Source organism: Macaca thibetana, chromosome 9 (assembly GCF_024542745.1).
Source record: "Macaca thibetana thibetana isolate TM-01 chromosome 9, ASM2454274v1, whole genome shotgun sequence".
NCBI lineage: Eukaryota > Metazoa > Chordata > Mammalia > Primates > Cercopithecidae > Macaca > Macaca thibetana.
In genome coordinates, this window is record NC_065586.1 from 60,309,090 (window position 1) to 60,335,091 (window position 26,002).

Sequence of the window (26,002 nt, forward strand, 5' to 3'; positions counted from 1 at the left end):
AGGCAAATGAAGTCTTAGTATGAAAATAATTTTGACCTTATGGATTCCCTGACTATACTTTCAGAAGTAATGATTCAGATATAATGATTTAGACATCATTATATCTACTTTTTAGTTGCCTCGTGCTCCCAAGTACCCTCTCTCTCTTTCTGTAGCTACGTAATCAACCTCACCTCCTGCATTTAAGAGTCAAATGTTAATTATTGCTATACTTTTTAGCATACATGGAAAACTTTAGAAACCACAATTCTTAATGAATAACAAGTCTTAGCAACTCATTTTTCTGTTTCACTGACAAGGGAAAAATTATCTCCTTCATTGTATTCTCCCTCATAGTACAGGGAGATATAAAGAAACCCTTGGTTTGGGGTTACTTTATAACTAAGGCAAATGTTAGACTAAGATCAAACGCAACATTGGGTGCCTTATATAAATTAATGTTACTGGAGAATCTAATATTTACCAAGTCATTTCTGTGTGTGAGGCACATACCTCATTTTATTCTCACAAGAAGCTTACGAGATGGATAGTATCGTCATTCCTATTTTACAGATGAGTAAACGGATACGGAGACGTTGTTAACGCCTAGTGTTACACACAGGACTGAGGCAGGATTTGAATTCAGATAACCTGACCCTGGAGCTCTCAGTCTATTATCTACTGATAAGGTATAAAGGTAGTAGATAGAGCAAGGTTAGTATAAAATGAGTGCTGAGATGTGAGAGGGAGTTTAGCAAAGCAAAAAGCCTTTAGGGACAAGACAGCTGAGCTACCAAGACAGAATCTCTATTATTTTCCACCCTATAAAAATTCTTCTTTAGTTTCTACACTCCCACGTTCCTCTTCTCAATTTTAAGATACTTTATGGCTGGTGGCCTCGTCGCTTAGGCCTGACGCGGACCCTGAAATCAAAGAGGCAAACTGAACAGGAGCGGGGAAACCCCGTGGTAACTACGGTAACGCTGGCGGGGCGAGAACCCTGCGCAGGCGCGTTACATCCCAGGCCCGCTTACCCACACCACCGCGGCCGGTCCCACCCACTCCTCTCAGCCTCAGACTCCACGGGCCGGCCACGGGTGGGGGCAGCAGGGAGGCCCGAGCTTGGCGCCTGCGCAGTCGCCGGAGCGCCGGTGTGATCGAGCTCACGTAGCGAGGGCTGCAGTCGCCTCCTCCCTGGCGCTGCCGTCGCGGCCTAGAGGTTATAAAAGGGCTAACGGGCTCCCTCTGCTGCCCAGTTGCGCCGCCAGCGGGCTGAGGGCAGGAAGTAGCCGCTCCGAGTGGAGGCAACAGGGGACTGAAGAGCGCGCCGCCCTCCTGTCCCACTTTCCAGGTGAGACGCTCCCTCGACCCGGGAGACTGAGGCTGAGGCCACTGGGCAGCCGTGGACCTTTTTGGACAGCTGCGGCGATCCATTCCTCCCAGCTGTGGTGGGACTTCTGGGCCGGGGGTTCCTCAGGTTACCACAGCAGCCTCGGTACCTTCCCCTCGGGAGACTCGGCCCCTCTCCCTGCGCCACGCGACTCCCGGCGACCTTGCTCCTTCGTGCCCCCCTTTCCACCTCCGTCCTCAGTGCGCCTCGGACCGCTTGGGCTGCTGCAGCCTCAGTCCCCGCCCCAGGGACCAGGACTTTCTTGAATTTTCCTTCCCGGGGAGGAATCACCCTGTTGATTTTTTTTTTTTCCAAGTTTCCCTGCACCTGGTCCTCCCTAACGAGGCTAAGGGGAATGCGAGCGCGGGGCGTGGGTTTTTGACCGCCACAGCCGCAGATGGTTCGCAAGTGGCGGTGGAGAGCGGATTTTAAGGCTTGGAGCTGAATCCGAAACGCGCCAGGCGTTTTTGCCCTATCGAAAGTCGCCAGGAGCTGGGGGGACCTCCCCAGAAAGTTCCGGCTGAACTCATCTGTTGCGCGCAGCGGTGCAGTATTAGCAGCCAGACGTAGCCCGGGGCGCCGAGTTTTGTGCTCCTAGCACCGAGGAAGTAGGCTCTTGGGTCACCTCGTCGTCAGGGAAGCTTCCTTCCCTCTTCTTCCCCACAACTTTTTAAAAAAAGAGATAAGAGGTCTTCTCTCAGTCTCTGTCTCTGTGTCTCTCTGGCTCTGTCTCCCGAGAATTTGCAGCTTTTAAAAGTCCACATCAGTCCAACAAATTACAGGGTTGTGTGAGGATTTTGAGTTGGATTACATGGCTGGCCCCCGGATGTATGTTTCAATGGGGAGGAAGGATGGTATGATAACTATGAGTCTCTTTCTCCTAAATAATCTAATCTGTTGAATACAAATTCAATGTTTAGATGCTAACATCTTATGCGTTCCGGATTGAGTGAAGACTCTTGGAATTTTGCACTGTTTTCTTTAAAAAAAAGGGTTAAAGCAGCAGCTAGATCCTCTTGTAGGAATTGATCTAAAAGGCCAAAGAGACTTGCCAATTTCCACTTAACTGTTTCTGGTTTCTCCGAGAGCGGTGGTTCTTGGACTTTCCCTTGGAATGCACTCGGAGGGGATGAAATAGCCACTACGTGAAGTGGGGGAGGGGCAAAGACGTGGCAGCAGTGTTCTTTCATCAATTTTTTACTCTCCTTTTTTTAAAGTTCTGGTTAGAAACGTATTTCCCCTTTTAGGTTTAGACATAGCTTATGAATGAGGCTTGTCTTTTCCTAAAATAATCAGATGAAAAATTCAGTCTGCAAAGCAGGAACATTGGAAGTTAATTTAAACATTTAAAGGGATTTTTAAAATCAAGTTTCTATGGAGAAAATGGGTATCCTAAGAGGATGTATTCAAGAAGCTGAACGTGAACAACCTCAACTATATTTTGTTTTGATTTGAAATGTGAATACACACCCCGTGATTTTTTTTTTAATCTTGTGAGCGTAATTTAAGAATCTGAAACGTGAACTTCAAATTTTGCCTTTTTCTTTATGTGGGAAACAGAGATTTTATCACTTACCTTTAATAAAAGTCATAGTCAGTTTTGGTTTTGAGACGTTGTGCCTTAAGTCCTGCCATTGTTTTTGATAGCTGATGGCAAATGCCTCTTAGATTTACATAGACTAACTAGGAAAAGGATCATTTCTCTTTTAAATGGGTAGTGCTGTTTTTATTGACATTTTGAAATGAGTTTCATTTTGAAGTACTGAAAACCAGGACTTTGGTAGAAGGATAATTACATTGACCATTTTGTGTTTTGGTAACTTAGATGGTAAAACAGATGAAAAATGTGTACAACTTTTAATTATGCCAAAAAAAATTAGTGCAAAAGACAATTTTAAAAAAAAGTTTTATATTGCCTGTGTGGTCTGGGTTGTTGGGGATGAATCTTGGCTTTTCGGCAAGCAGTCGTTAACTTTTTCTATTACTGCAGAGGAAGTTGTATACTGAAAAGCAGTATTTTTCAGTAGGGCAATTAAGTTCAGACGGCATTTATTCCAGGGATGCAGCAAGAGCTGGGACAGCCATAAAGCTTGTGAGCCTGCCTTTCTGTGGAAGGAATGCTTTATTTTACTTAGTAACCAGTTATCAACTAGGATATAATTATTGCTCTTTGATTGACCTGTGAGATACATAATAGTGGTTCTCAAACTATTTTAAGGTCATGAAATCCTTTTAGAATCTGATGGAATCTGTGGTCCTAGGTCAGATAATGCAAATACACCCTTCATGGAATGTTATATGTCACTTCCTGCTCCCCCACTCAAGTCCATCCATGAACTCTCTTACAAGAACCCCTAAAAAGTAAGAGATGTGAAGCTACTCTTTAAGGGTATCTAGGTGTCTTGAGGCAGTATTGAATATTTCTGAAAATTGATTTGGGCGGGTAAGTCTGACTGGACTTGTATATGTGGGTGACCCTAATACATTTTTGCCAAAAGGGTTTTAGCAAAAGTTAATAGGTTGTTAGAATTGTTAAACTGCTAAATTGTGTAGTCTGTGAAAGTATATCATCACATTGTATGCTCCCTCCTATATATGGTAACTTATCTTTGGTTTTCCATTCTGAAAGTGGAACAGGCTTGGAAGTAAACAAAAATAAATTGCACAGGCTCTTGGCATTAAGCTTTATTGCTTTTCTTGCAGTGAGATCTTGAATCTTGTAATTAAACCATAATGTGTTGTGTGTGTATAAATATATGAATATATATAAAAAATCCAAATAAAATGAGTATATGTGTGTGTGCATATATATATATATATATATATATTTTTTTTTTTTTTTTTTTTTTTTTTTTTGAGATGGAGTCTCGCTCTGTCACCCAGGCTGGAGTGCAGTGGCGCAATCTCGGCCCACTGCAAGCTCTGCCTCCTGGGTTCACGCCATTCTCCTAAGCCTCCCGAGTAGCTGGGACTAGAGTTGCCTGCCACCACGCCCAGCTAATTTTTTGTATTTTTAGTAGAGATGGGGTTTCACCGTGTTAGCCAGGATGGTATCAATCTCTTGACCTTGTGATCCGCCAGCCTCGGCCTCCCAAAGTGCTGGGATTACAGGTGTGATCACGCCACCGTGCCCGGCCAAAGCTTTGTGTTTCTATTCAACAAAATTTATTTGTATTTATGAAGCTGCCCTGTCATTAGTTTTTCTCTAGCTGAATAAGTATTGTACCTAAACAAAAGCTTCGGCAATTCAAAAGGACTCTCATTTAGGTTACTTCAGCAGTTTTTAAACTCTGTGTGATGAAAAACATTCTTTTTCCTTGTCTTCCTTTGGATGATCAGTATGACTGTTAGTATATTTGGTTTGATATTTGCTAAAAATACATTATAGAGATTCAGACTTCTTACCTAGTTGTCATTAGTGAATGGGGACTATATTGGGACTTCCTCTTCCTCATGTTTAGTGTTTCATAAAAATGTGTCCATATTTTGTTTATTCATTTCTTTCTTAAATAGTAATATTATGTGGAATTAGCACACTCAACCTTTCTTTTTTTTTTTTTTTTTTTTTTTAAAGAGAGAGGATCTTGCTCTGTTTCCCAGGATGGAGTGCAGTGGCGTGATCATAGCTCACTGCAGCCTTGAACTCCTGGGCTCAAGCAATCCTTCTTCTGCCTCAGCCTCCGGGTGTAGCTCGGGGTACAGGTGCACACCACCATGCCTAGCTAATTTTTTAATTTTTTGTAGAGATGGGATCTTGCTCTGTTGACCAGGCTAGTCTTGAACTCCTGGCCTCAAGTGATTCTCCCATCTGCCCCACAAAGTGTTGGGATTATAGGCGTGAGCCACCATGCCTGGTCATCCTTACTCTCTTGTTGGACACTTGAGCTGTTTCTCCATTATAAGTAGTGCAAAGAGAGGACTGTAATTTAGTGGTTTATTTTATCAACCTGTATAACTACAGTAAACTTGAACCAATTTTTTAATTTTTAAATTTATATTTAAATTTTTTTTTAGAGACAGGGTCTTACTATGTTGCTCAGGCATGGTGGCTAATGCCTGTAATCCCAGCACTTTGGAAGGCTGAGGCAGGAGGATCACTTGAGGCCAGGAGTTCAAGACCAGCCTGGTCAGCATAGTGAGACCCCATCTCTCTACAAAAATAATTTTTTTAAATTAATGGGGCATGAGGTTGCAGACATCTGTAGTGTAACTACTTGGGAGACTGAGGTGGGAGGATCGCATGAGCCCAAGAGTTGGAAGCTGCAGTGAGCTATGATAGCACCATTGCACTCTAGCCTGGTAATGGCGCAAGACCCTGTCTCTTTAAAAAAAAAAAAAAAAGCATTTACAATATGCCCAGTAGACTGTAGGAGAATCAAGAATGATGAGAACTGTTTCATAGGAGAAGTAGGTCATAAAAAGTACATGATGTATCATCATGTGGCTAACATTTTACTAGATATTAAATCTGTAGCACTGAATGGCAATGCATATCTAGATTCACATCCTCTACAACCACTAATTCATTTATCCCTATTGTAGTATATATGGTCTTATTTTGTCTGTCTTTACCTTAACTTGAGAAATTTGGATCTGGCATTAGAATAGAGAGAGAATTGAAGGCTAGAAAGAGAAGGGGTAGACTGAGGTAAATAAAAGTGGAATTTTGGCAGAATAGCTTTGGGAGGGATGAAGCTGAGTATACCTGGGCCTCAGAGCAATAATCCATTTGTTAGGAGGAAAGGACTGCTAAAGCTAGCTTTTGAGTATTTTACTTTGACCTGAGTGGCCTTGGTCTGAATAGCTCATATTCAGAGATAAGAATATATTTAACTTTTTTGTACTAAGAATAGTATTTGAGTAATGCTATAGGTACATATGAGAATTTAGCCTTCATCTCTGCAGAGTCAGTTAAACACAAGTTTCTCCAGATATTTCCATTACAGGAATCAAAGTTCTTTGATTTTTGGAACTTCAGTAAAACCCAAGAATGAATAGCCGAGAACTATCATTGGAGAAAAGATAGACATACGGATCAATTGAACAAAATAGAGAATTGAGTCACACAAAAATTGTCAGTTCATTTTGAAACAGTGTAAGGGCAATTCAATAGAGGATAGTATGGAACAGTTGAATATTCATAGGCAAAGAAAAAAAAGAATCTTTGTTTTATTTGGACACCAAGTATCCACTGTTGGACACTGGGCAGTCCCTTGCCCAGGAATTTATATGAATATGGGGACAAATGACATGAATCCACCAATGGATATGAAATAAAGTTTACTTACACAGTAAACAGCAAAAGGATTCCTCAAGGTCAGGGACTTAGGTTTAGTCCAGAATGAAGCAAAAGTGAAACAGGGTGGGTGGCTTTGGTTTTCATTGTGACCAAAAGGTGGAAATTGTTTGATGGTTCCTATGTGTGGTATTTACATGGTTTCAACTTCACACCAATACCAAGGGAGGGAATACCTGGGCTTTCTTACAGACTTACCCAGATGTGGGACAAAAGGGAGAGAGGTGTGGGACTTAAAAGCAATCCGCACTCAAACATCAAAATGAAATCTTTTTCTTTATTAGAGCCTCAATCTGTACTTCACACTCTATGCAAAAATTAGTTCAAAATGGTTCATAGGCTGGGTCTGGTCGCTCACATTTGTAATCCCAGCATTTTGGGAGGTTGAGGCAGGAGGATTGCTTGAGCACAGGAGTTTGAGACTAGCCTTGGCAATAGAGTGAGACCCATTTCTATTTTAAAAGGTTCATAGATTGTGAAGTAAAATGTACGGCTATAAAATATTTGAAAGAAAACATAGGAAAAAAAAAATATATATATATTTTTGAGACAGAGTCTTGCTCTGTCGTCCAGGCTGGAGTGCAGTGGCAGGATCTTGGCTTACTGCAAACTCTGCCTCCCAGGCTCACACCATTCTCCTGCCTCAGCCTCCCGAGTAGCTGGGACTACAGGCATCCGCCACCACGCCCGGCTAATTTTTTGTATTTTTAGTAGAGACGGGGTTTCACTGTGTTAGCCAGGATGGTCTCGATCTCCTGACCTCGTGATCCGCCCGCCTTGGCCTCCCAAAGTGCTGGGATTACAGGCATGAGCCACCGTGCCCGGCCGGACAAAACTTTTTGACCATGGGTCAGGCGGAGATTTCTTTTCTTTTTTTTTTTTTTTTTTTTTTGAGACGGAGTCTTGCTCTGTTGCCCAGGCTGGAGTGCAGTGGCCGGATCTCAGCTCACTGCAAGCTCCGCCTCCCGGGTTTACGCCATTCTCCTGCCTCAGCCTCCCGAGCAGCTGGGACTACAGGCGCCCGCCACCTCGCCCGGCTAGATTTTTGTATTTTTTAGTAGAGACGGGGTTTCACCGTGTTAGCCAGGATGGTCTCGATCTCCTGACCTCGTGATCCGCCCGTCTCGGCCTCCCAAAGTGCTGGGATTACAGGCTTGAGCCACCGCGCCTGGCCAGGTGGAGATTTCTTGAACATGATACCGAGAACATGATTCATAAATGAGCAAACTGATAAATTAGACTTCATCAAAATTAAGAACTTCTGTTCTTCCAAACACTCTGTTGAGAGAATAAAAAGACTTCACAGACTAGGAGAAAATATTCCCCATCACATATTGGACCAAAAATAGACTGTATAAGGAACTCAAAGCTGGGCATGGTGGCTCACTTCTGTAATCTCAGAACTTTGGGAGGCCAAGACTGGAGAATTGCTTGAAAGTCCAGGAGTTTGAGACCAGCCTGGGCAACACAGTGAGACCCCATCTCTATTAAAAAAAATTCAGTAAGTAAACAACTTAATTTAAAAGAGCAAAAGATTTGAGTTGACACTATGCAGGAAGGTGTATGAACAGCAGATAAACACCCCAAAAGGTGTTAAACATAGGCCGGACATGGTGGCTCATGCCTGTAATCCCAGAACTTTGGGAGGCTGAGGTGGGCGGATCACCCGAGGTTAGGAGTTCAAGACCAGCCCGGCCAACATAGCGAAACCCTGTCTCTACTAAAGTACAAGATTAAATTAGATGTGGTGGCACGTGCCTGTAATCCCAGCTACCTGGGAGACTGAGACATGAGAATCACTTGAACCCAGGAGGCGGAGGTTGCAGTGAGACAAGGTTGTGCCACTGCATTCCAGCTTGGGTGACAGAGTGAGACTCTGTCTCAAAAATCAAAAAAAAGGCATTAAACATCATTAGTAATGTGGAATTGCAAATTAAACCCATAATGAGATACCACTATATGCCTATTGTGAAAATTAAGATATTAAGAGAAAGTAAGGAAAAAACGGCAATACAAAATGCTGGTAAGAATGTGGAGCAATGGAAACTTTCTTCCTTTGCTGTTGGGAGGGCAAATAGTATAGCTACTGTGGAGAAATGTTTGGCAGTTTTTTATGAAGGTAAATATACACTTGTAATATGACCCAACATTCCCACTCCTAGGTATTTACCCAAGTGAAATGAGAACTTAGGTTGACTTCCTTTTTTTTTTTGAGATGGAGTCTCACTCTCTTGCCCAGGCTGGAGTGCAGTGACACAATATCGGCTCACTGCAACCTCCGCCTTCTGGGTTCAAGCAGTTCTCCTGCCTCAGCCTCCCAGTTAGCTGGGATTTACAGGCACATGCCACCACGCCTGGCTAATTTTTGTATTTTTAGTAGAGATGGGGTTTCACCATGTTGGCCAGGTTGGTCTTGAACTCCTGACCTCAAGTGATCTGCCTGCCTCGGCCTCCCAGAGTGCCAGGATTACAGGCATGAGCCACCGCTCCTAGCCTGTTTTCTTTTTAATTTTTTAAAAACAGCTTTATTGAGTAATAATTCTTGTACCATACAATTTTCCCTTTGAAGTATGCATTTCAGTGACTTTTAATATATTCACAGTTGTGTTACCACAACAATCAATTTTAAAACATTTATTTCACTCCAAAAAGAAACCCCAGACCCAGTAACAGTCACTCCGATTGTCCCTTGCCTAGCCCTGGGCAACCACTAATCTACTTTTTGTCTCTAGAGATTATTTTACTTAATGTTTTCAAGTTTCATTTGTGTTATAACATATATCAGTACTTCATTTCCGTTTATAGCCAAATAATATTCCATTGTATGGATAGAACCACACTTTGTTTACCCACTAATGGATATTTAGGTTATTTCCACCCTTTTGGCTATTATGAATAATGCTGCTGCCATGAACATTCATGCACAAGTTTTTGTGTGGACATGTGTTCTCATTTCTTTTGGGTATAGACCTATGAGTGAAATAGCTGGGCCATATGGTTACTCTGTTTAGCTTTTTTGAGGAACTAAACTGTTTTCCAGACCAACTGCCTCATTTTACATTTCTACCAGCAATGTATCAGAGTTCCAGTTTCTCCCTGTCCTTGTCAATACTTGTAATTGTGTGTCACTTTTTGTTTTAAAGAGATGAAGTCTCACTGTGTTGCCCAGGTTGGAGTACAGTGGCCATTCTCAGGTGCAATCATAGTGCACTTATATGCTCAAACTCCTAGACTCCAGTGATCCTCCTGCCTCAGTCTCCCAAGTAGATGGAACTATAGATGTATGCCACTGTACCCACTAGTCATTTTTTACTGTAGCTATCAAAGTGGCAGTGAAGTGGTATCTCATTGTGGAATTGATTTGCATTTTCATAGTGATGAATGATGTTGAACATCTTCTCATGTACTTGCCTCTTTGGAGAAATGTCTATTCAAATCTTTTGCCCATTAAAAAAAATTACTGGCCGGGTGCGGTGGCTCACAACTGTAATCCCAGCACTTTGGGAGGCCAAGGCAGGCAGATCACCTGAGGTCGGGAGTTCAAGACCAGCCCGACCAACATGGAGAAACCCCGTCTCTACTAAAAATACAAAATTAGCCAGGCATGGTGGCTTGTGCCTGTAGTCCCAGCTACTCGGGAGGCTGAGGCAGGAGAATTGCTTGAACCCAGGAGGTGGAAGTTGCAGTGAGCTGAGATTGTGCCATTGCACTCCAGCCTGGGCAACAAGAGCAAAACTCTGTCTCAAAAAAAAAAAATTATTGAGTTCTGAGTTCTTTATATATTTGGATACTAAACCTGATACTATCGGAAATGTGATTTGCAAATACTTTTTTATGTTGTCTTCACTTTCTTGAAGCACAGCAGTTTTAGATTTTGGCAAAGTTCAATTTGTTTATTTCTTTGGCTTCTTGTGCTTTAGGTGTCATATCTAAGAAACTGTTGCCTAAGCGTTATGATTAATTGCCTAATCCAAAGTTATGAAGATAATTTCTTTTTTTTAATGAGATGGACTCACTCTGTCGCCCAGACTGGAGTGCAGTGGCACAATCATGGCTTATAGTACCCTCTGCCTCCTGGGCTCAAGCAATCCTTCCACCTCAGCCTCCTGAGTTGCTGGGACTGCAGGAGCATGCCACCATGCCTGGCTGATATTTGTATTTTTTTGTAAAGATTGAGTTTCACCATGTTGCCAAGGCTGGTTTTGAACTCTTGAACTCAAGTGATCCTTCCATCTTGGCCTCCCAAAGTGCTGGGATTACATACACCTCGGTGGCATGAACCACCAAGCCTGGCCAGTTTATTGTCTTAAACTTCAAAATGGTCTTAATGTGTTAATTTTAGGGCAAATTTAAAGTTTTCATGTTTTTTCCCAGGTAATTAAGTGTTGCTGTTGCAAATGAACTTTTTAAAATTTTTTCCTGTGATTGGTTATTCTTTGTATATAACGGTCATTTTCTAAAGAGAATGCCAGTTTTTTCCCTCAAATAATCATTTTTCAAGTAGTATAACTGCTGTATAAAATTCATTCTTGGGTTGGGCACGGTGGCTTATACCTGTAATCCCAGCACATTGGGAGGCTCAGGTGGGAAGACTGCTTGAGTCCAGGAGTTGGAGACCAGCCTGGGCAACATAAGGAGATCCCAACTCTACAAGAAATAAAAGAAAATTTAAAAAATTGACCGGTCATGGTGGCACAAGCCTGTAGTCCAAGCCACTCAGGAAGCTGAGGTGGAAGGATCGCTTGAGCCCTGGAGGTCAAGGCTGCAGTGAACTGTGATTGCTCCACTGCACTCCAGACTGGGCAACAGAGCCAGACCCTGTTCCCGAAACAACACAATTAGTCTTGAATGAAGTTTCATGAAAACTGCTGAATTTGGAATTGTTTGCCTTACTTCACTTAATAATTTATATTTAAGTTTAAGAAATCTAAAATGCATATTGTACAAACAATACTTTTTTTTTTTTTTTTTTTTTTTGAGACGGAGTCTTGCTCTGTCACCCAGGCTGGAGTACAGTGGCGCGATCTCGGCTCACTGCAACCTCTGCCTCCTGGGTTCAAGTGATTCTCCTGCCTCAGCCTCCTGAGTAGCTGGGATTACGGGCGCCTGCCACCATGCCCAGCTAATTTTTGTATTTTTGGTAGAGACGGGGACCATGTTGGCCAGGCTAGTCCTTGAACTCCTCATCTCAGGTGATCCATCCACCTTGGCCTCCCAAAGTGCTGGGATTACAGGCGTGAGCCACCACACCTGTCCTTACTGTTATTTTTATGGGTACAGAGTCTCTGTCACCCAGGCTAGAGTGCAGTAGCCCATTCATGGCCCACTGCAGCCTCTACCTCCCAGGCTCAAGTGATCCTCCAGCCTCAACCTACCGAGTAGCTGGGACTACCACCACACCTGGCTATTTAAAAAAAATTTTTTTAATAGAATTGGGGTTTCCTTGTGTTGCCCAGGCTGGTTTCAAACTCCTGGCCTCCAGTGATCCTCCCGCCTTAGCCTCCCAATATGTTGGGATTACAGGCATGAGCCACTGCACCCAGTTTAGGCTTAAGTATCTTTGAAAAAGAAAGTGAAATGTAGAGGCTTATAGAACTAGAAAATGGAATATGCTCAAAACCTTATATTATTTGTTAGTTACTCTTTTGTTAGAGAGTAATTAACTACTTCTTAAAAGGTTTAGGGTATCTTAATATAAGAGTTAATGCTTTAGGTTTATTATTTTGTACGAAGTTAATTTTTTTGTTACTATAAAAATGTATCACAGGAGGTCTGGAAAATACAGAGATATAAAAGAAAATTATCAGCTGGGCGCGGTGGCTCACGCCTGTAATCCCAGCACTTTGGGAGGCTGAGGTGGGCAGATCACGTGAGGTCAGGAGTTCGAGACCAGCCTGGCCAACATGGCAAAACCCCGTCTGTACTAAAAATACAAAAATTAGCCGGGCGTGTTGGCAGATGCCTATAATCCCAGCTACTTGGGAGGCTGAAGCAGGAGAATCGCTTTAACCCGGGACACAGAGGTGGCAGTGAGCCAGAGTGAATAGACTGCGTTACTACACTCCAGCCTGGGCAACAGAATGAGACTCTTGTCTCAAAAAAAAAAAAAAAAAGAAAATTATCTACTGTTTTGCTAACCAGAGACAATTACACTTTGGTGAATTTCCTCTGCATATGTTCTTGCATAGTTATGACCATATTATGATGTTAATTTTTTCTTTGTTTTGACCAGTGTTAATTTATAACTTTGTGTTGTGGTAATGAAAACATAATCTTAGTCAGTATAGATTCCACCAGGGTTGTATGATAATTTTTAAATCTTGTTTTTTCATTTAACTCTACAAGTTAAAGGATGTGTTCATTTTAAGTTTCTTGGCATATAACAACATTAAATAATTTTGCTTGTTAATTGTTCACTTGATGGGCAAAAATGGTGTCTTATTTTATGTCATTAATTACTAATAAGTTTGAGCATTTTTTGTTGAGCTAACAACTTTTCCTTTTTGTGAGTTCCAAGTTCTTTATCCACTTGTCTATTAACATCTTAGTGGTTTTCTTATTGATTTGTATGAGCTCCTTAAAAGTGCTCTATTTTCTTTAAATGATTTTCTAGTTTGAGTTTTAAAGTGTTTTTTTTTTTTTTTTTCCACACATAAGCTTATTTTGTGTATTCAAATTCCATCTGGCTTTTGATAGGTTGTTTTCTTTCTCTCTCTTTTTTTTTTTTTTCCTGAGATGAGGTCTCATTTTGTTGTCCAGGCTGGAGAGCAGTGACAAGATCATGGCTCACTGCAGCCTCAACCTCCTGGTCTCAAGTGATCCTCCTGCGTCAGCCTCCCAAGTAGCTGGGACCACAGGTGTATGCCACCATGCCCAGCTAATTTTTTGATTTTTTTTTTTTTTTGTAGAGATGAGGTCTTGCTATGTTGCCCAGTCTGGTCTCAAACTCCTGAGCTCAAGCGATCCTCTTGCTTTGGCCTCCCAAAGTACAGGGATTACAGGTGTGAACCACTGTGCCCGGGCATTTTCTTATTTTTAAGTTTAGAAATTCTCTGCTTTTAGAGATCTGATAACTATTCGGTTGTTGCTGTTTGTTTTACTTTGTTTTGTTGATTATAACTATGTAATCCATCTAGAATTTATTTTGAAACATGATGTACGGTAAAGATACTTATTCTTTCTATGATTGTTTTGAATTTTTACATAGGCTCTGTCATTCTTAAAATATTTTCATGCTATGTGAAGAAAAATACTATCTTAAGCTGGTTATTTTTAGTTATTTCTGTAGGCTAATGGTTTTTAATTCCTTGTGAGATTTAAGGACAATGAGAGATGACAAAAAACTTTAGTGACAATATATTTTAACAATGGCAAAATAACCTGTTTTCTGACAAATCTAAACTCTCTTATCAGAGTTAAAAGTTTAGATAACATTTGTGATTAGCCTTCTGTTAGTACAGTGAAAACATTTGTATTTTCTGCAAATAGCATTTATCCATGAAGAAAATTAGAATAAAAATCTGTTTAAATGGAAAATTCTAGACTCTTCAGACAGCTCAGGCTTTTCAAAAAGCCTTGTGCTTTGGCAGGAGCCCAGGATAGGAAGTGTCTACATCTGCTACATTCTAGAAGCCTTCCCCAAATCACTGTAACGTAGCCAAAAGAGCAGTGTATTTCATTACTTTGTGGTTCTGGAAATATCTGGAAGTTTGCCGCAAACTCGAGGGAGGAGACTAAGGAGTACTTCCAATTTTTGTGGTGATCTGTTTTTATTGAGATTCAAGTTAGGGGGACAGTGGGGTTATTTTTTAGCTCTTGTAGAATGGGGAGCTTTCAGTTTGAACTTGAGCCTTTTGGTTTAGCTCATGTCACATAGGAAGACGAGTCAGAGGGGCCTGCACAAAGAGGAACAGGTTGACAAGTCAGTTTAACCAATGGGAGCCTGTTACTGGAGCAAACTATATTGTAATGGTAACTTATTCTCCTGTAAAGTAATAAGAAAGACAAAGTTCATGTTTGTAGGGGAGAAGGTGAAGAGAAGAGTGCTAGCAGGGCATCTGGGAAAGTGAGGTAAAGCCTTTCTGTTGGTTAGTTTATATCCTCATTTGCCGTGAAGAATCCTCACTAGAAAAGATAGTGCTACCATGGATATAGAGCAAAAACACAAATGGGCTTTGCTGCCAGGTTTTAAAAAAGAAAGAATAGAGGCCACAGAGATGTCTTAGGCTAAGTTTTTTTTGTTTTTGTTTTTTTTACATAGAACACAGTTGATAAGAGAAACAAAACTAAAGTCTGGGTCCTTTGAGAGAAAATACTTGTTTAAATGGACATGGCTATTTATTCATTTTGGATTCTCTATAACTTTTAAAAAAAAAAAAGACATGCACAGTGGTGCAGACCTGTATTTCCAGCTACTCAGGAGGCTGAGGTGGGAGGATCATTTGAGCCCAGGAGTTTGAGTTCAACTTGGACAATGTAGCAAGACCCCTGTCTCTTAAAAAACCAAACCAAGAGAACAGTGTCATTGCAATATAATTCATATACCTTATAATTCACCCATTTAGTATTCATGATTCAATGGTTTTTAGTACTTTCACAGAGTCATTCCACCATCAGTCAGTCACCACAGTCAATTTTATTTCATTTATTCATTTGTTTTTTAGAGATGGGGTCCTACTATCTTGCCCAAGCTGGCTTTGTACTCCTGGGTTCAAGTGATCCTCCTGCCTCAGTCTCCCAAGTAGCTGGGACTTCAGGCACCTGCCACTGTGCCTGGCCAGTCAATTTTAGAACATTTTATTGCCCCCAAATCTACAACTTTTGATTGAATTTATTCTAAAAAGTTAAGTTATAGGAAAAAGATGGGCTGGGTGCTATGGCTCACGCACCAGCCCATCCACCCAAAACTTTGGGAGGACAAGGCGGGCGGATCACCTGAGGTCAGGAGTTTGAGACTGTCTAAAAAATACATATATTTTATATATATCTATATATATATATATGAAAAAGATGAAACAAATTAGGAATTTTAAGGATTAATCAGCTCTGACATCTTTTTCCTTTAAAATATAGTCTAACATTTTGAAAATGTATTGGTAATATTTAATATTTAAATAGATAAGTTGGTATATTTTTATGGGAAATTCATGGGATAGGTCCAAATCACAGAGAAAACTTATTTTTCAGGCTATACAAAAAAGCCACCTGCTATTCATTTACTCTAATTGTAATAGTGACTAAGGAGAACAAACTCAGCATGAATTTTTAAGCACAAATTATCAGGTGATAACAAACATACATTCTTTTCTAATATGGGTGCAGTGGCTCATGCTTATAATCCTAGCACTTTGGGAGGCTGAGGCGAGTGTATCACTTGAGGCCAGGAGTTCAAGACCAACCTGGCCAACACAGCAAAACCTTGTCTCTGCTAAAAAGACAAAAAGTTAGCGAGGTATGGTGGCACACACCTTTGGTCCCAACTACTTGGGAGGCTGAGGCATAAGAATTGCTTGAACCTGGGAGGCGGAGGTTGCAGTGAGCCAAGATCGTACGACTGGACTCCAGCCTGGGCGACAGAGACTCTATCTCAAAAAAAAAGAAAAAAAAGAAACAGAATAAAACCACAAAAAAGAAATGTCATGGCAGTACTCTAATTATATGAAAAACAAGATAGTAGCTATTATTAAATTATTACACAATTGATAATAACATCAATTTTATGGGCAACCTTGGAATCTTTTACTTTTTCATAGAAATAATAGATAAGGAACTTTTCCTTCCCTCCTTTTGTATTTTTTAAGTAATGGCTGCATTTCTCTATTTCTGTTGTAGGTGTGTGATCCTGTAAAATTAAGTCTTCCAAGATGATCTGGTATATATTAATTATAGGAATTCTGCTTCCCCAGTCTTTGGCTCATCCAGGCTTTTTTACTTCAATTGGTAAGTCTTACTACTTGTTGATTTTTTTGGTTTTGCATTTTTTAATTTCCATTTTTTAGTGTTTTAAAATCAGCAAAAACACACACAGTGTATTCCCAGAGTATAGGTTTATTTGCTGCCCCTTTAAAAGGTCCTTTTAAAATAATTTGATATTTTCTTTAATTTTTTAATTATAAAAATGATACATATTCAGGTTAAAATAATTTAATGCATATACTTATTCTTAATGCACAGATATACAAGTAATATACTGCATATGTATCTAATCTGCTTTTTCCACTTAAGAATCTACTGTGAACACCAGTATTTTTTGTATTATAACTTAAAAAATATTTTATCATTATTATTTTGAATAGAGACAGGGTCTTCCCATGTTGGCCAGACCGGTCTTCAACTCCTGGTCTCAAGGAATTCTCCTGGCTGGGCCTCCAAAGTGCTGGGATTACAACAGGCGTGAGCCGCCACGCCTGGCCCATAAGTATATACTTATGACTCTTGATTCCAGTATATAAAATGATGGGTTCTTGCATCCTGTTATACATAAACAGATTATTTGAAGCTTTTTTAGTGTGGCTTTTATTTATTAAATAAAAATTTAATTCTAATTAGTCTCAAAAACAAAGGTAAAGGGTTCGAGAAATAAAGAAGTAAAGGTGAAGAAACATTAATTTTTGGAAAGTAGTGTTGATTTGCAATTTAAAAATACATTTGTAGATGTAAAGACAATTTGCCAGTACAGTCTAAAGCTTGCAAAATTAAGTGGCTTGAAAATCAGAACTGGAACTCTTGATTAGAAGTTTTTGGCTTTATTTTGGTTTATCTGGTAAAAAAGGAAGAAAAGATCGTCTCCAGCATATCTGATTCATGCCAGTTAAATTGTCTCATAGAATGAAACAGTCTTAATCATTCTTATTCTTAACATACCTGTTAAGGATATGAGTATTTGATAACCTTCTTCCCCTTCTACTAGGTCAGATGACTGATTTGATTCATACTGAGAAAGATCTGGTGACTTCCCTGAAAGATTATATTAAGGCAGAAGAGGACAAGTTAGAACAAATAAAAAAGTAAGCAAAATGTTTACTTATTATGACTCTGACTAAACCTGGATGTTTTCTTTCTCGAGCTAAAATATTCTTTAAGTAGAAATGAAACCCATTTTTGAACCTTACAAAGCCAGTTGAAGTGGCTAAAATAGGAGTATAGAGAACAAGTTAGACTTGGGCCAACTTTCACATGGAAGAATATGGGTTGAGATAAGAATATGGATAGATATTGGCTAGGTGCGGTGGCTCATGCCTGTAATCCAGCACTTTGGGAGGCCGAGGAGGGTGGATCACTTGAGGCCAGGAGTTTGAGACCAGCCTGGCCAACGTGGTGAAACCCTGTCTCTACTAAAAATACAAAACTAGCTGGGTGTGGTAGCACGTGCCTGTAATCCCAGCTGCTTGGGAGGCTAAGGCAGGAGAATCACTTGAACCCGGGAGGTGGAGGCTACGGTGAGCCAGGATTGTGCCACTGCACTCCAGCCTGGGCTACAGAGCAAGAGACTATCTCAAAAAAAAAAAAAAAAAAAAAAAAAAAAAAAAAAAAAAAAAGGATGGATATGGGAAGTTAACTAATAATTTTTTTTTTTTTTTTTTTTTTTGAGACAGAGTCTTGCTCTGTTGCCCAGGCTGGAGTGCAGTGACATGATCTCGGCTCACTGCAACCTCCACCTTCCAGGTTCAAGTGATTCTCCTGCCTCAGCCTCCCGAGTAGCTGGGACTACAGGTGTGCGCCACCACGCCTGGGTAATTTTTGTATTTTTAGTAGAGACGGGGTTTTGTCATGTTGGCCAGGCTGGTCTCGAACTCCTGACCTCAGGTGATATGCCCGCCTTGGCCTCCCAAAGTACTGGGATTACAGGTGTGAGCCACTGTACCCAGCCTGACTGATAATTTTTAAAGTATTGCTAATATCTTCTATCCTCCTCTAACCTCTTAGTCAACCCACCTGCTGCTGCAATTTTCCAATTCTACTTATCCTTTACTTCCATGGTTCCACTGTAGAGATTATAGTGGTAAGTATGGTTAGTGTTATTTTTTTTTTTTTTTTTTGAGACGGAGTCTCGCTCTGCCGCCCAGGCTGGAGTGCAGTGGCCGGATCTCAGCTCACTGCAAGCTCCGCCTCCCAGGTTCACGCCATTCTCCTGCCTCAGCCTCCCGAGTAGTTGGGACTACAGGCGCCCTGGTTAGTGTTATTTAATTGATACAGTTTTTCTCTTTTTTTTTTTTTTTTTTTGAGACGGAGTCTCGCTCTGTCGCCCAGGCTGGAGTGCAGTGGCCGGATCTCAGCTCACTGCAAGCTCCGCTTCCCGGGTTCACGCCATTCTCCTGCCTCAGCCTCCCGAGTAGCTGGGACTACAGGCGCCCGCCACCTCGCCCGGCTAGTTTTTGTATTTTTAGTAGAGATGGGGTTTCACCATGTTAGCCAGGATGGTCTCGATCTCCTGACCTCGTGATCCGCCCGTCTCAGCCTCCCAAAGTACTGGGATTACAGGCTTGAGCCACCGCGTCCGGCCGATACAGTTTTTCTCAAATATGAATTTAATTGACTCATGTTCATAGTTAATCCTGACCTGAGAATTCCTGTCTTTTGTTTAAGCTGAGTGTTCAGTTTTTTTGTTTTAAGATACAGTTTCTAGAAACTGGATGTAAAGACTTAGTATAAGTTGATTTAAATGAACATGTAACTGAATTTGGGTTGGGCTAATTTGTAGTTTGTAATAATCAGTTATTTGGCCCTGGAACCTATGAGGAAATGAATTTTTAGACTTTTACTAGAGGGATTCGGTCACAACTTTTACTAAGACAGGGAGGTTCCATTTACTGTAACCATTTGGGAGAAACAAAATTAAAACAAAAAGTCCTATAGTTGTATTGATTCTGCCAAGAGGCTCTTGCTTTTTAAAGAGACCTTTTAATTTTACTTTAAAAAGAAACTATAGGTATAGTTTAACTCAAAAACTTCTAGTCATTATTTTTTCTGAGCGTTTCACTAAATTGTGTTTTTCCCTATGAAATATACCTATTCTCAGTTTTTATGTTTTACATCTGTAGATGGGCAGAGAAGTTAGATCGGCTAACTAGTACAGCGACAAAAGATCCAGAAGGATTTGTTGGTCATCCAGTAAATGCATTCAAATTAATGAAACGTCTGAATACTGAGTGGAGTGAGTTGGAGAATCTGGTCCTTAAGGATATGTCAGATGGTAAGTATGAAGAGATTCCTGAGTAAGGCAATATTGCCACCATCTGTAGAAATAATAAAATTAGTGATAAATTCAGTTCCCAGGAAACCAAGTGTTCAGTGTTATAACTGGATTTTGCCTGGATGCATTTGGTTTGAATAGAGTTAATTTAGTCAAAATCCTGAATTCTTTGACTAAAAATGAAGTAATTTCATTTATTGTTGACTTTTGTTTTGAAATCTGCAAAAGTGAATAGATTATTTGGCATATAGCTTCGTTTCTGAGGGTAATCATTTTTATTTTAGGATTACCTTCAAATTTTAAAAAAGTATGTATCTGCAATCAATTTTAAAAAATGTTGGGAGTGTTACTATAAAGAGAAATATTAGCTGTGTTCTATCTAGTATTTTGAAGTTTAGAAGTAGTTTGCTCAATGTAGACAATCAAACTGAGGCTGCAAACTGTAATAGTGAATAAGTGATGCAATTGTAGTTGGAGTGTTGAAATGTTTTAGATACTTTAATAACAGACGTAGAAGACTAAATCTGGACTTCAGTAAGGAGGTAAAGGGAATTATACCCCCCCCCAAAAAAAAAAGAGACGGAAAAGAGCTGAGCTACTTATGTAGATAAAATACGCCAAGGGTACTTACCAGTGTTTGTAAGCGGTGACTATTATGCACAGGGGTCAGGAAGCCTTGAAACAAAAAATATGGCAAGTACTTGTGAATACTTTACTGTGAGAGGGAAGTGTCCGTGATTATTTTCTGTACTATATAATACCTTGGGAACCTTTTTTTTTTTTTTTTGGAGATAGGGTCTCACTGTTGCCCAGGCTGGAATACAGTGGCACAATCATGGTTCACTGCAGCTTTGAACTCCTGGGCTCAAGCAATCCTCCCACCTCAGCCTCCTCAGTAGCTGGCACTTCAGGCATAGACCACCACGCTGGGCCAATTAAAAAATTTTTCTTTCGTAGAAACAAGGTCTTGCTATGTTGCCCAGGCTGATCTCAAATTCTTGGCCTCATGTGATCCTTCCACCTCAGCCTCGCACAGTGCTTGGGATTACACATGTGAGCCCTGGTTCCTGGCCCCTGAACACATTTTTTAAAGGAAATCCACATATTTATTCTCAAGTAATGAACTAAGTTGTTTTATAATGTGAACCTTGGGACTTCGTTGTTTTAATCTGTAGTAGTCATTTCTATAATGCTATAATGCTATATATTTTTAATTTTTCTTAGAATTTTGTTTGTAGCATAAGAAATATTACAGCCTTTTATAAAATTTGTAAAACTTGCTAGTGAAATTCCCTATAGAAATTACGATGGAGAGTTGGTCATAAAACTAAAAATATTGTTGGAAAAAGAGCAGGTCAAAACTCCCATGCTGATCTAATTATGGAATTACACCAATAAAAAGCCACTGCACGTCAGCTTGGGCAACATGGCAAGACTCTGTCTCTAAAAAGAGACAAAACAGCATAAAAATATGCTTGATATAAACTCTAGCCCTCTTCTAGTTATTTGTTCATTTGTACATTTTCATTTACATAAAAATGCCAGGTCTCAACCAGGCACGGTGGCTCAGGCCTGTAATCCTAGTAGTTGGGGAAGCTGAGGCTGGCACATCACTTGAGGTTGGGAATTCGAGAGCAGCTCAGCCAACATGGTGAAACCCCGTCTCTACTGAAAATATAAAAGTTAGCTGGGCATGGTGGTGGGCACCTTTAATCCCAGCTACTCGGGAGACTGAGGCAGGAGAATCGCTTGAACCCGGGAGTCAGAAGTTGCCGTGAGCCGAGATTGTGCCACTGCACTCCAGCCTGGGTGACAGAGCAAGACTGCATCTCAAAAAAAAAAAAAAAAAAGCCTGGTGTCTTGCTGTTCAAAATACTTAGTCAGCTGGACACAGTTGCTCACGCCTGTAATCCCAGCACTTTGGGAGGCCAAGGCAGGTGGATCGTTTGAGGCCAGGAGTTGGAGACCAGCCTGGGCAACATGGTGAAACCCCATCTCTACTAAAAATACAAAAATTAACCGGGTGTGGTGGCACATGCCTGTAATCCCAGCTCCTTGGGAGGCTGAGGCATGATAATTGCTTGAACCTGGGAGGTGGAGGTTGCAGTGAGCTGAGATCGTGCCACTGCACTCCAGCCTGGATGACAGAGTGAGACTCTGTCTCACAGAAAAACCATATAGTTGCTTATAAGTTAATCAGTACGAGAGGGAAGTCTCATACCTAATTTTTATTCACAAGTAATGATACTTATATTAAAATTTTAAACTACTTTGTTTCTTAAGGAGTGTTTAGCATCCATTCTCCTTGAGGTTATATAGTTATCAGTAATTGGTTTGTTAGTTTGATTTTTGCTGTACTTTATGTAAATCCTCTTTAAGATTAGCTTTATATATTGTAAATTTTGGTGGATCAACACCATGTTTAATAATTAAACTGATCTAAATATATTTTAGTAAACTAGCTTACCTGTTGATCTTAAATATATAATTAATATCGCCTCCTTGTCCTTGAAGAATTCCACCAAACTTTATATATTTACATATTTATATAATGTGTAATACATGGAAGAAGAAAACAACTTTAAGAGCACACATTTTACTTACCATCTGTTATCTGGAAATATGATTGTCAGTGAATGTTATTTTCAAACCCATAAATGTGTTCATTTCCCAAACTTAGTGGATGCACTTTTGTTTTCTTGCTATAACTAAAAACTCATAACTATTATGTTAGGTGATCTTTACCTGGTAATACAGATATAATTTATATAACAGCGTTACAGTTCTTAAACAATACTAGGCTTTTGGAAGATTAAACAAGTTAGAAGTGTGCCAAGTCTCATTCAGTGTATTTAAGTTTTTCTTGTTGAGTATGTAGAACTTTTCATGGTATGGTAGAAAATAATAAAATAGATTTTGAACAGTCCTTATTAAGTCTCTTTATGGGAAGTTAATGAGGTTTTACATTCTTTTTTTCTTTTATTTATCTATTTCAAGGCTTTATCTCTAACCTAACCATTCAGAGACAGTACTTTCCTAATGATGAAGATCAGGTTGGGGCAGCCAAAGCTCTGTTACGTCTCCAGGATACCTACAATTTGGATACAGATACCATCTCAAAGGGTAATCTTCCAGGTAAGATCATTCTTCCATTCTATAAAATACCATCACCTAGCTTCTCTGTTGAGTCCATTAAGACAATGTTAGTATAAAAAAGACTTTTGCATTTTAAGATTTTAAGTTGTAGTTTGTTTCATAGCCTTTGAAGACTAAAGAATCACCTTCCCTTTCTCTTAGGGCTTAATAGTTATAGGTAGGCTTCTAGCTTGTTACTCTGAAAACTTGTATTGATAGAGGCTAACTTAAGTAGGCAATTTTAGTGTGTAAAGAAAAGAAACTATCATTTTACCAAATGTTTTTATTCAGAACACCTAATACTATTCGTAAGCTTTGTATGTAAAGCTATAAGGGAATTGATAGTCAAAGTTTATATGTTAAATAATTAAAAGCCAAGATGTTTTGGGTATCCACATATGTTTAAAGTGTTCCATAGTGTGGAACATCCTACTTTCTTACCTATTTTTTGGCAAAGTCCTCTTTTTAAGTTAGTTACTTTCATGATAATTTACTTCTGCCATCCCTCACTTTTTCAAAGTTTGTGACTTATTAACACTAGTAATTAACACTAGTATCTCCTGTCATTGTCAGCTGCAGAAATAAAATATGTTGTCTCTGTCTTCATACTGTAATTGATTTTCTTTCTTTCTTTTTTTTTTTTTTTTTTTTAAGACGGAGTCTCGCTCTGTCGCCCAGGTTGGAGTGCAGTGGCCGGATCTCAGCTCACTGCAAGCTCCGCCTCCTGGGTTTACGCCATTCTCCAGCCTCAGCCTCCCAAGTAGCTGGGACTACAGACGCCCGCCACCTCGCCCAGCTAGTTTTTTGTGTTTTTTAGTAGAGACGGGGTTTCACCGTGTTAGCCAGGATGGTCTCGATCTCCTGACCTAGTGATCCACCCGTCTCGGCCTCCCAAAGTACTGGGATTACAGGCTTGAGCCACCGCGCCCGGCTGTAATTGATTTTCTCAGCAAGAAAAATCAGTTTATCAAAATATTTTCTTGCTCATCTCCCTTTATTTGAGATGAAGGTATCTATTGGTAAAAACTAAACATGTTATAATAGTAAATAAAATTTATGTTAAGCTGGAATATAATTCCATTAATTTGAACTTCCAAAAATGTACAAATTTGCAAATTTTATTTTCAGTTTCTACTAATATTATACATTATAACACTTTTGATAAGATTATAACCTTATTTTTAAAATTGGCTTCAGGTTTAAAACATTTAATAGATATTAAATAATATGTGCCAGCTATTATGTTAGGTACTGAGTACACATAATGAACAAGACATACACTACCCTTGCCATTAGGGTATTTAACATTCTTACAGATGTAAGATGAGTGCTTGGATGAGAGAAATTCAGGATACCACCATGTGAGCACGTCAAAAGAAACCTATTGCTGAACCTCGTAAGAGATGGTAAAGGAAGAATTCCTGGAAAATATGACGTTAAAAAAATTGAGATCCGGCCGGGCACAGTGGCTCAAGCCTGTAATCCCAGCACTTTGGGAGGCCGAGATGGGCGGATCACGAGGTCGGCGGATCACGAGGTCCGGCAATCGAGACCATCCTGGCTAACACGGTGAAACCCCGTCTCTACTAAAGAAATACAAAAAACTAGCCGGGCGTGGTGGCGGGCGCCTGTAGTCCCAGCTACTCGGGAGGCTGAGGCAGGAGAATGGCGTAAACCCGGGAGGCGGAGCTTGCAGTGAGCTGAGATCCGGCCACTGCACTCCAGCCTGGGCGACAGAGTGAGGCTCCGTCTCAAAAAAAAAAAAAAATTGAGATCCAATGGATAAGGAATTAGCCAGAAAAATGGGGGAGAGGGAGAGAGGAATGCGTAATGGGTGTGGGAGAAGTGTTCCAGACAGAGGGAACATGTAGAAAGGTCAAAAGGAGAGAGCATATCATATTCAGATAACTAACATGTAGTTTGTATGGCTTAATGTAGAGTGCAAGAGGTGAATGCACCAGGTGGATATGGGGGTTTGGGTTTGTGAGAGTAGTGAGAGCTGAGACTAGAGAGGTAAGCAGAAGCCATCTCTTGGAGAGCTTTGTAAGCCATGTGGAAGAGACTGAACTGTCCTGAGTGCAGTGCGGAGCTATTAAAAAGTTTGTAAAGGGAATTTATGATTTTTCCTTTTAGAAATACCATTCTGGCTGCCGAGTGGAGATTGGGTTGGGGCCAAGGGACAAAGAACCAGGGAGGAGACTGTTGCAAATATTTAAGTAAGAGGTGATAGTGGATAGATTATCAAGCTACTTATTGGAGTAGAATAGTAGAATTTGATGATGTGCTTGATCGGAATTTCTGGCTTCATCAACTGGATAGGTTCCATTTAACAAAATAGGGCTGGCATGGTGGCTCATGCCTATATTCCCAGCACTTTAGGAGGCTAAGGTGGAAAGGATCCCTTGAGGCTAGGAGTTCAAGACCAGCCTGGGCAGCATAGCAAGTCCCTGACTCTACAAAAAAATGAAAACTTAGCTGGGTGTGGTGGCGCTTGCTTGCAGTCCTAGCTATTTGGGAGGCTGAAGTGGGACGTACTCACACTGCTATAAAGAAATAGCCAAGACTGGGTAATTTATTTTAAAAAAGAGGTTTAATTGACTCACAGTTCCGCATAGCTAGGGATGTCTTAGGAAACTCACAATCATGGTGGAAAGCACTTCTTCACAGGGTGGCAGGAGAGAGAATGAGTGCCAGCAGGGGAAATGCCGGGTGCTTATAAAACCATCCTATCTCATGAGAACTCACTATCACAAGAACAGCATGGGGGAACTGCCCCCATGATTCAGTTATCTCTTCCTTGTCCCACCCTTGATAGGTGGGGATTATTACAATTCAAGGTGATATTTGAGTGTGAACACAGAGCCAAACCATATCATGGGAGGATCACTTGAGCCCAGGAGTCAAGGCTGGAGTGAGCTGTGATCACGCCACTGCACTGCAACCTGGGCAACAGAGTGAGACCCCCATTTCAAAAAACAAAAAGCAAAAAAGAAAACATCCCACCTTAGCC

The 26,002-nt window shown here is 40.5% G+C and overlaps 1 protein-coding gene across 2 annotated transcripts in view; it reads left to right on the forward strand.

Annotated features, from left to right (window-relative positions):
- Window positions 1–1,014: 1,014 nt before the first annotated feature.
- The window catches only part of P4HA1 (prolyl 4-hydroxylase subunit alpha 1), an 88,796-nt gene continuing 63,808 nt past the window's right edge, over window positions 1,015–26,002 (forward strand). For both annotated transcript variants that reach the window (XM_050803625.1, XM_050803623.1), the window contains exons 1-5: window positions 1,015–1,330; window positions 16,497–16,604; window positions 17,575–17,671; window positions 19,706–19,857; window positions 22,855–22,992. In XM_050803625.1, coding sequence (XP_050659582.1) covers window positions 16,529–16,604; window positions 17,575–17,671; window positions 19,706–19,857; window positions 22,855–22,992 — 463 coding nt within the window. In that variant the 5' untranslated portion in view covers window positions 1,015–1,330; window positions 16,497–16,528. The remainder of the gene's footprint in view (window positions 1,331–16,496; window positions 16,605–17,574; window positions 17,672–19,705; window positions 19,858–22,854; window positions 22,993–26,002) is intronic.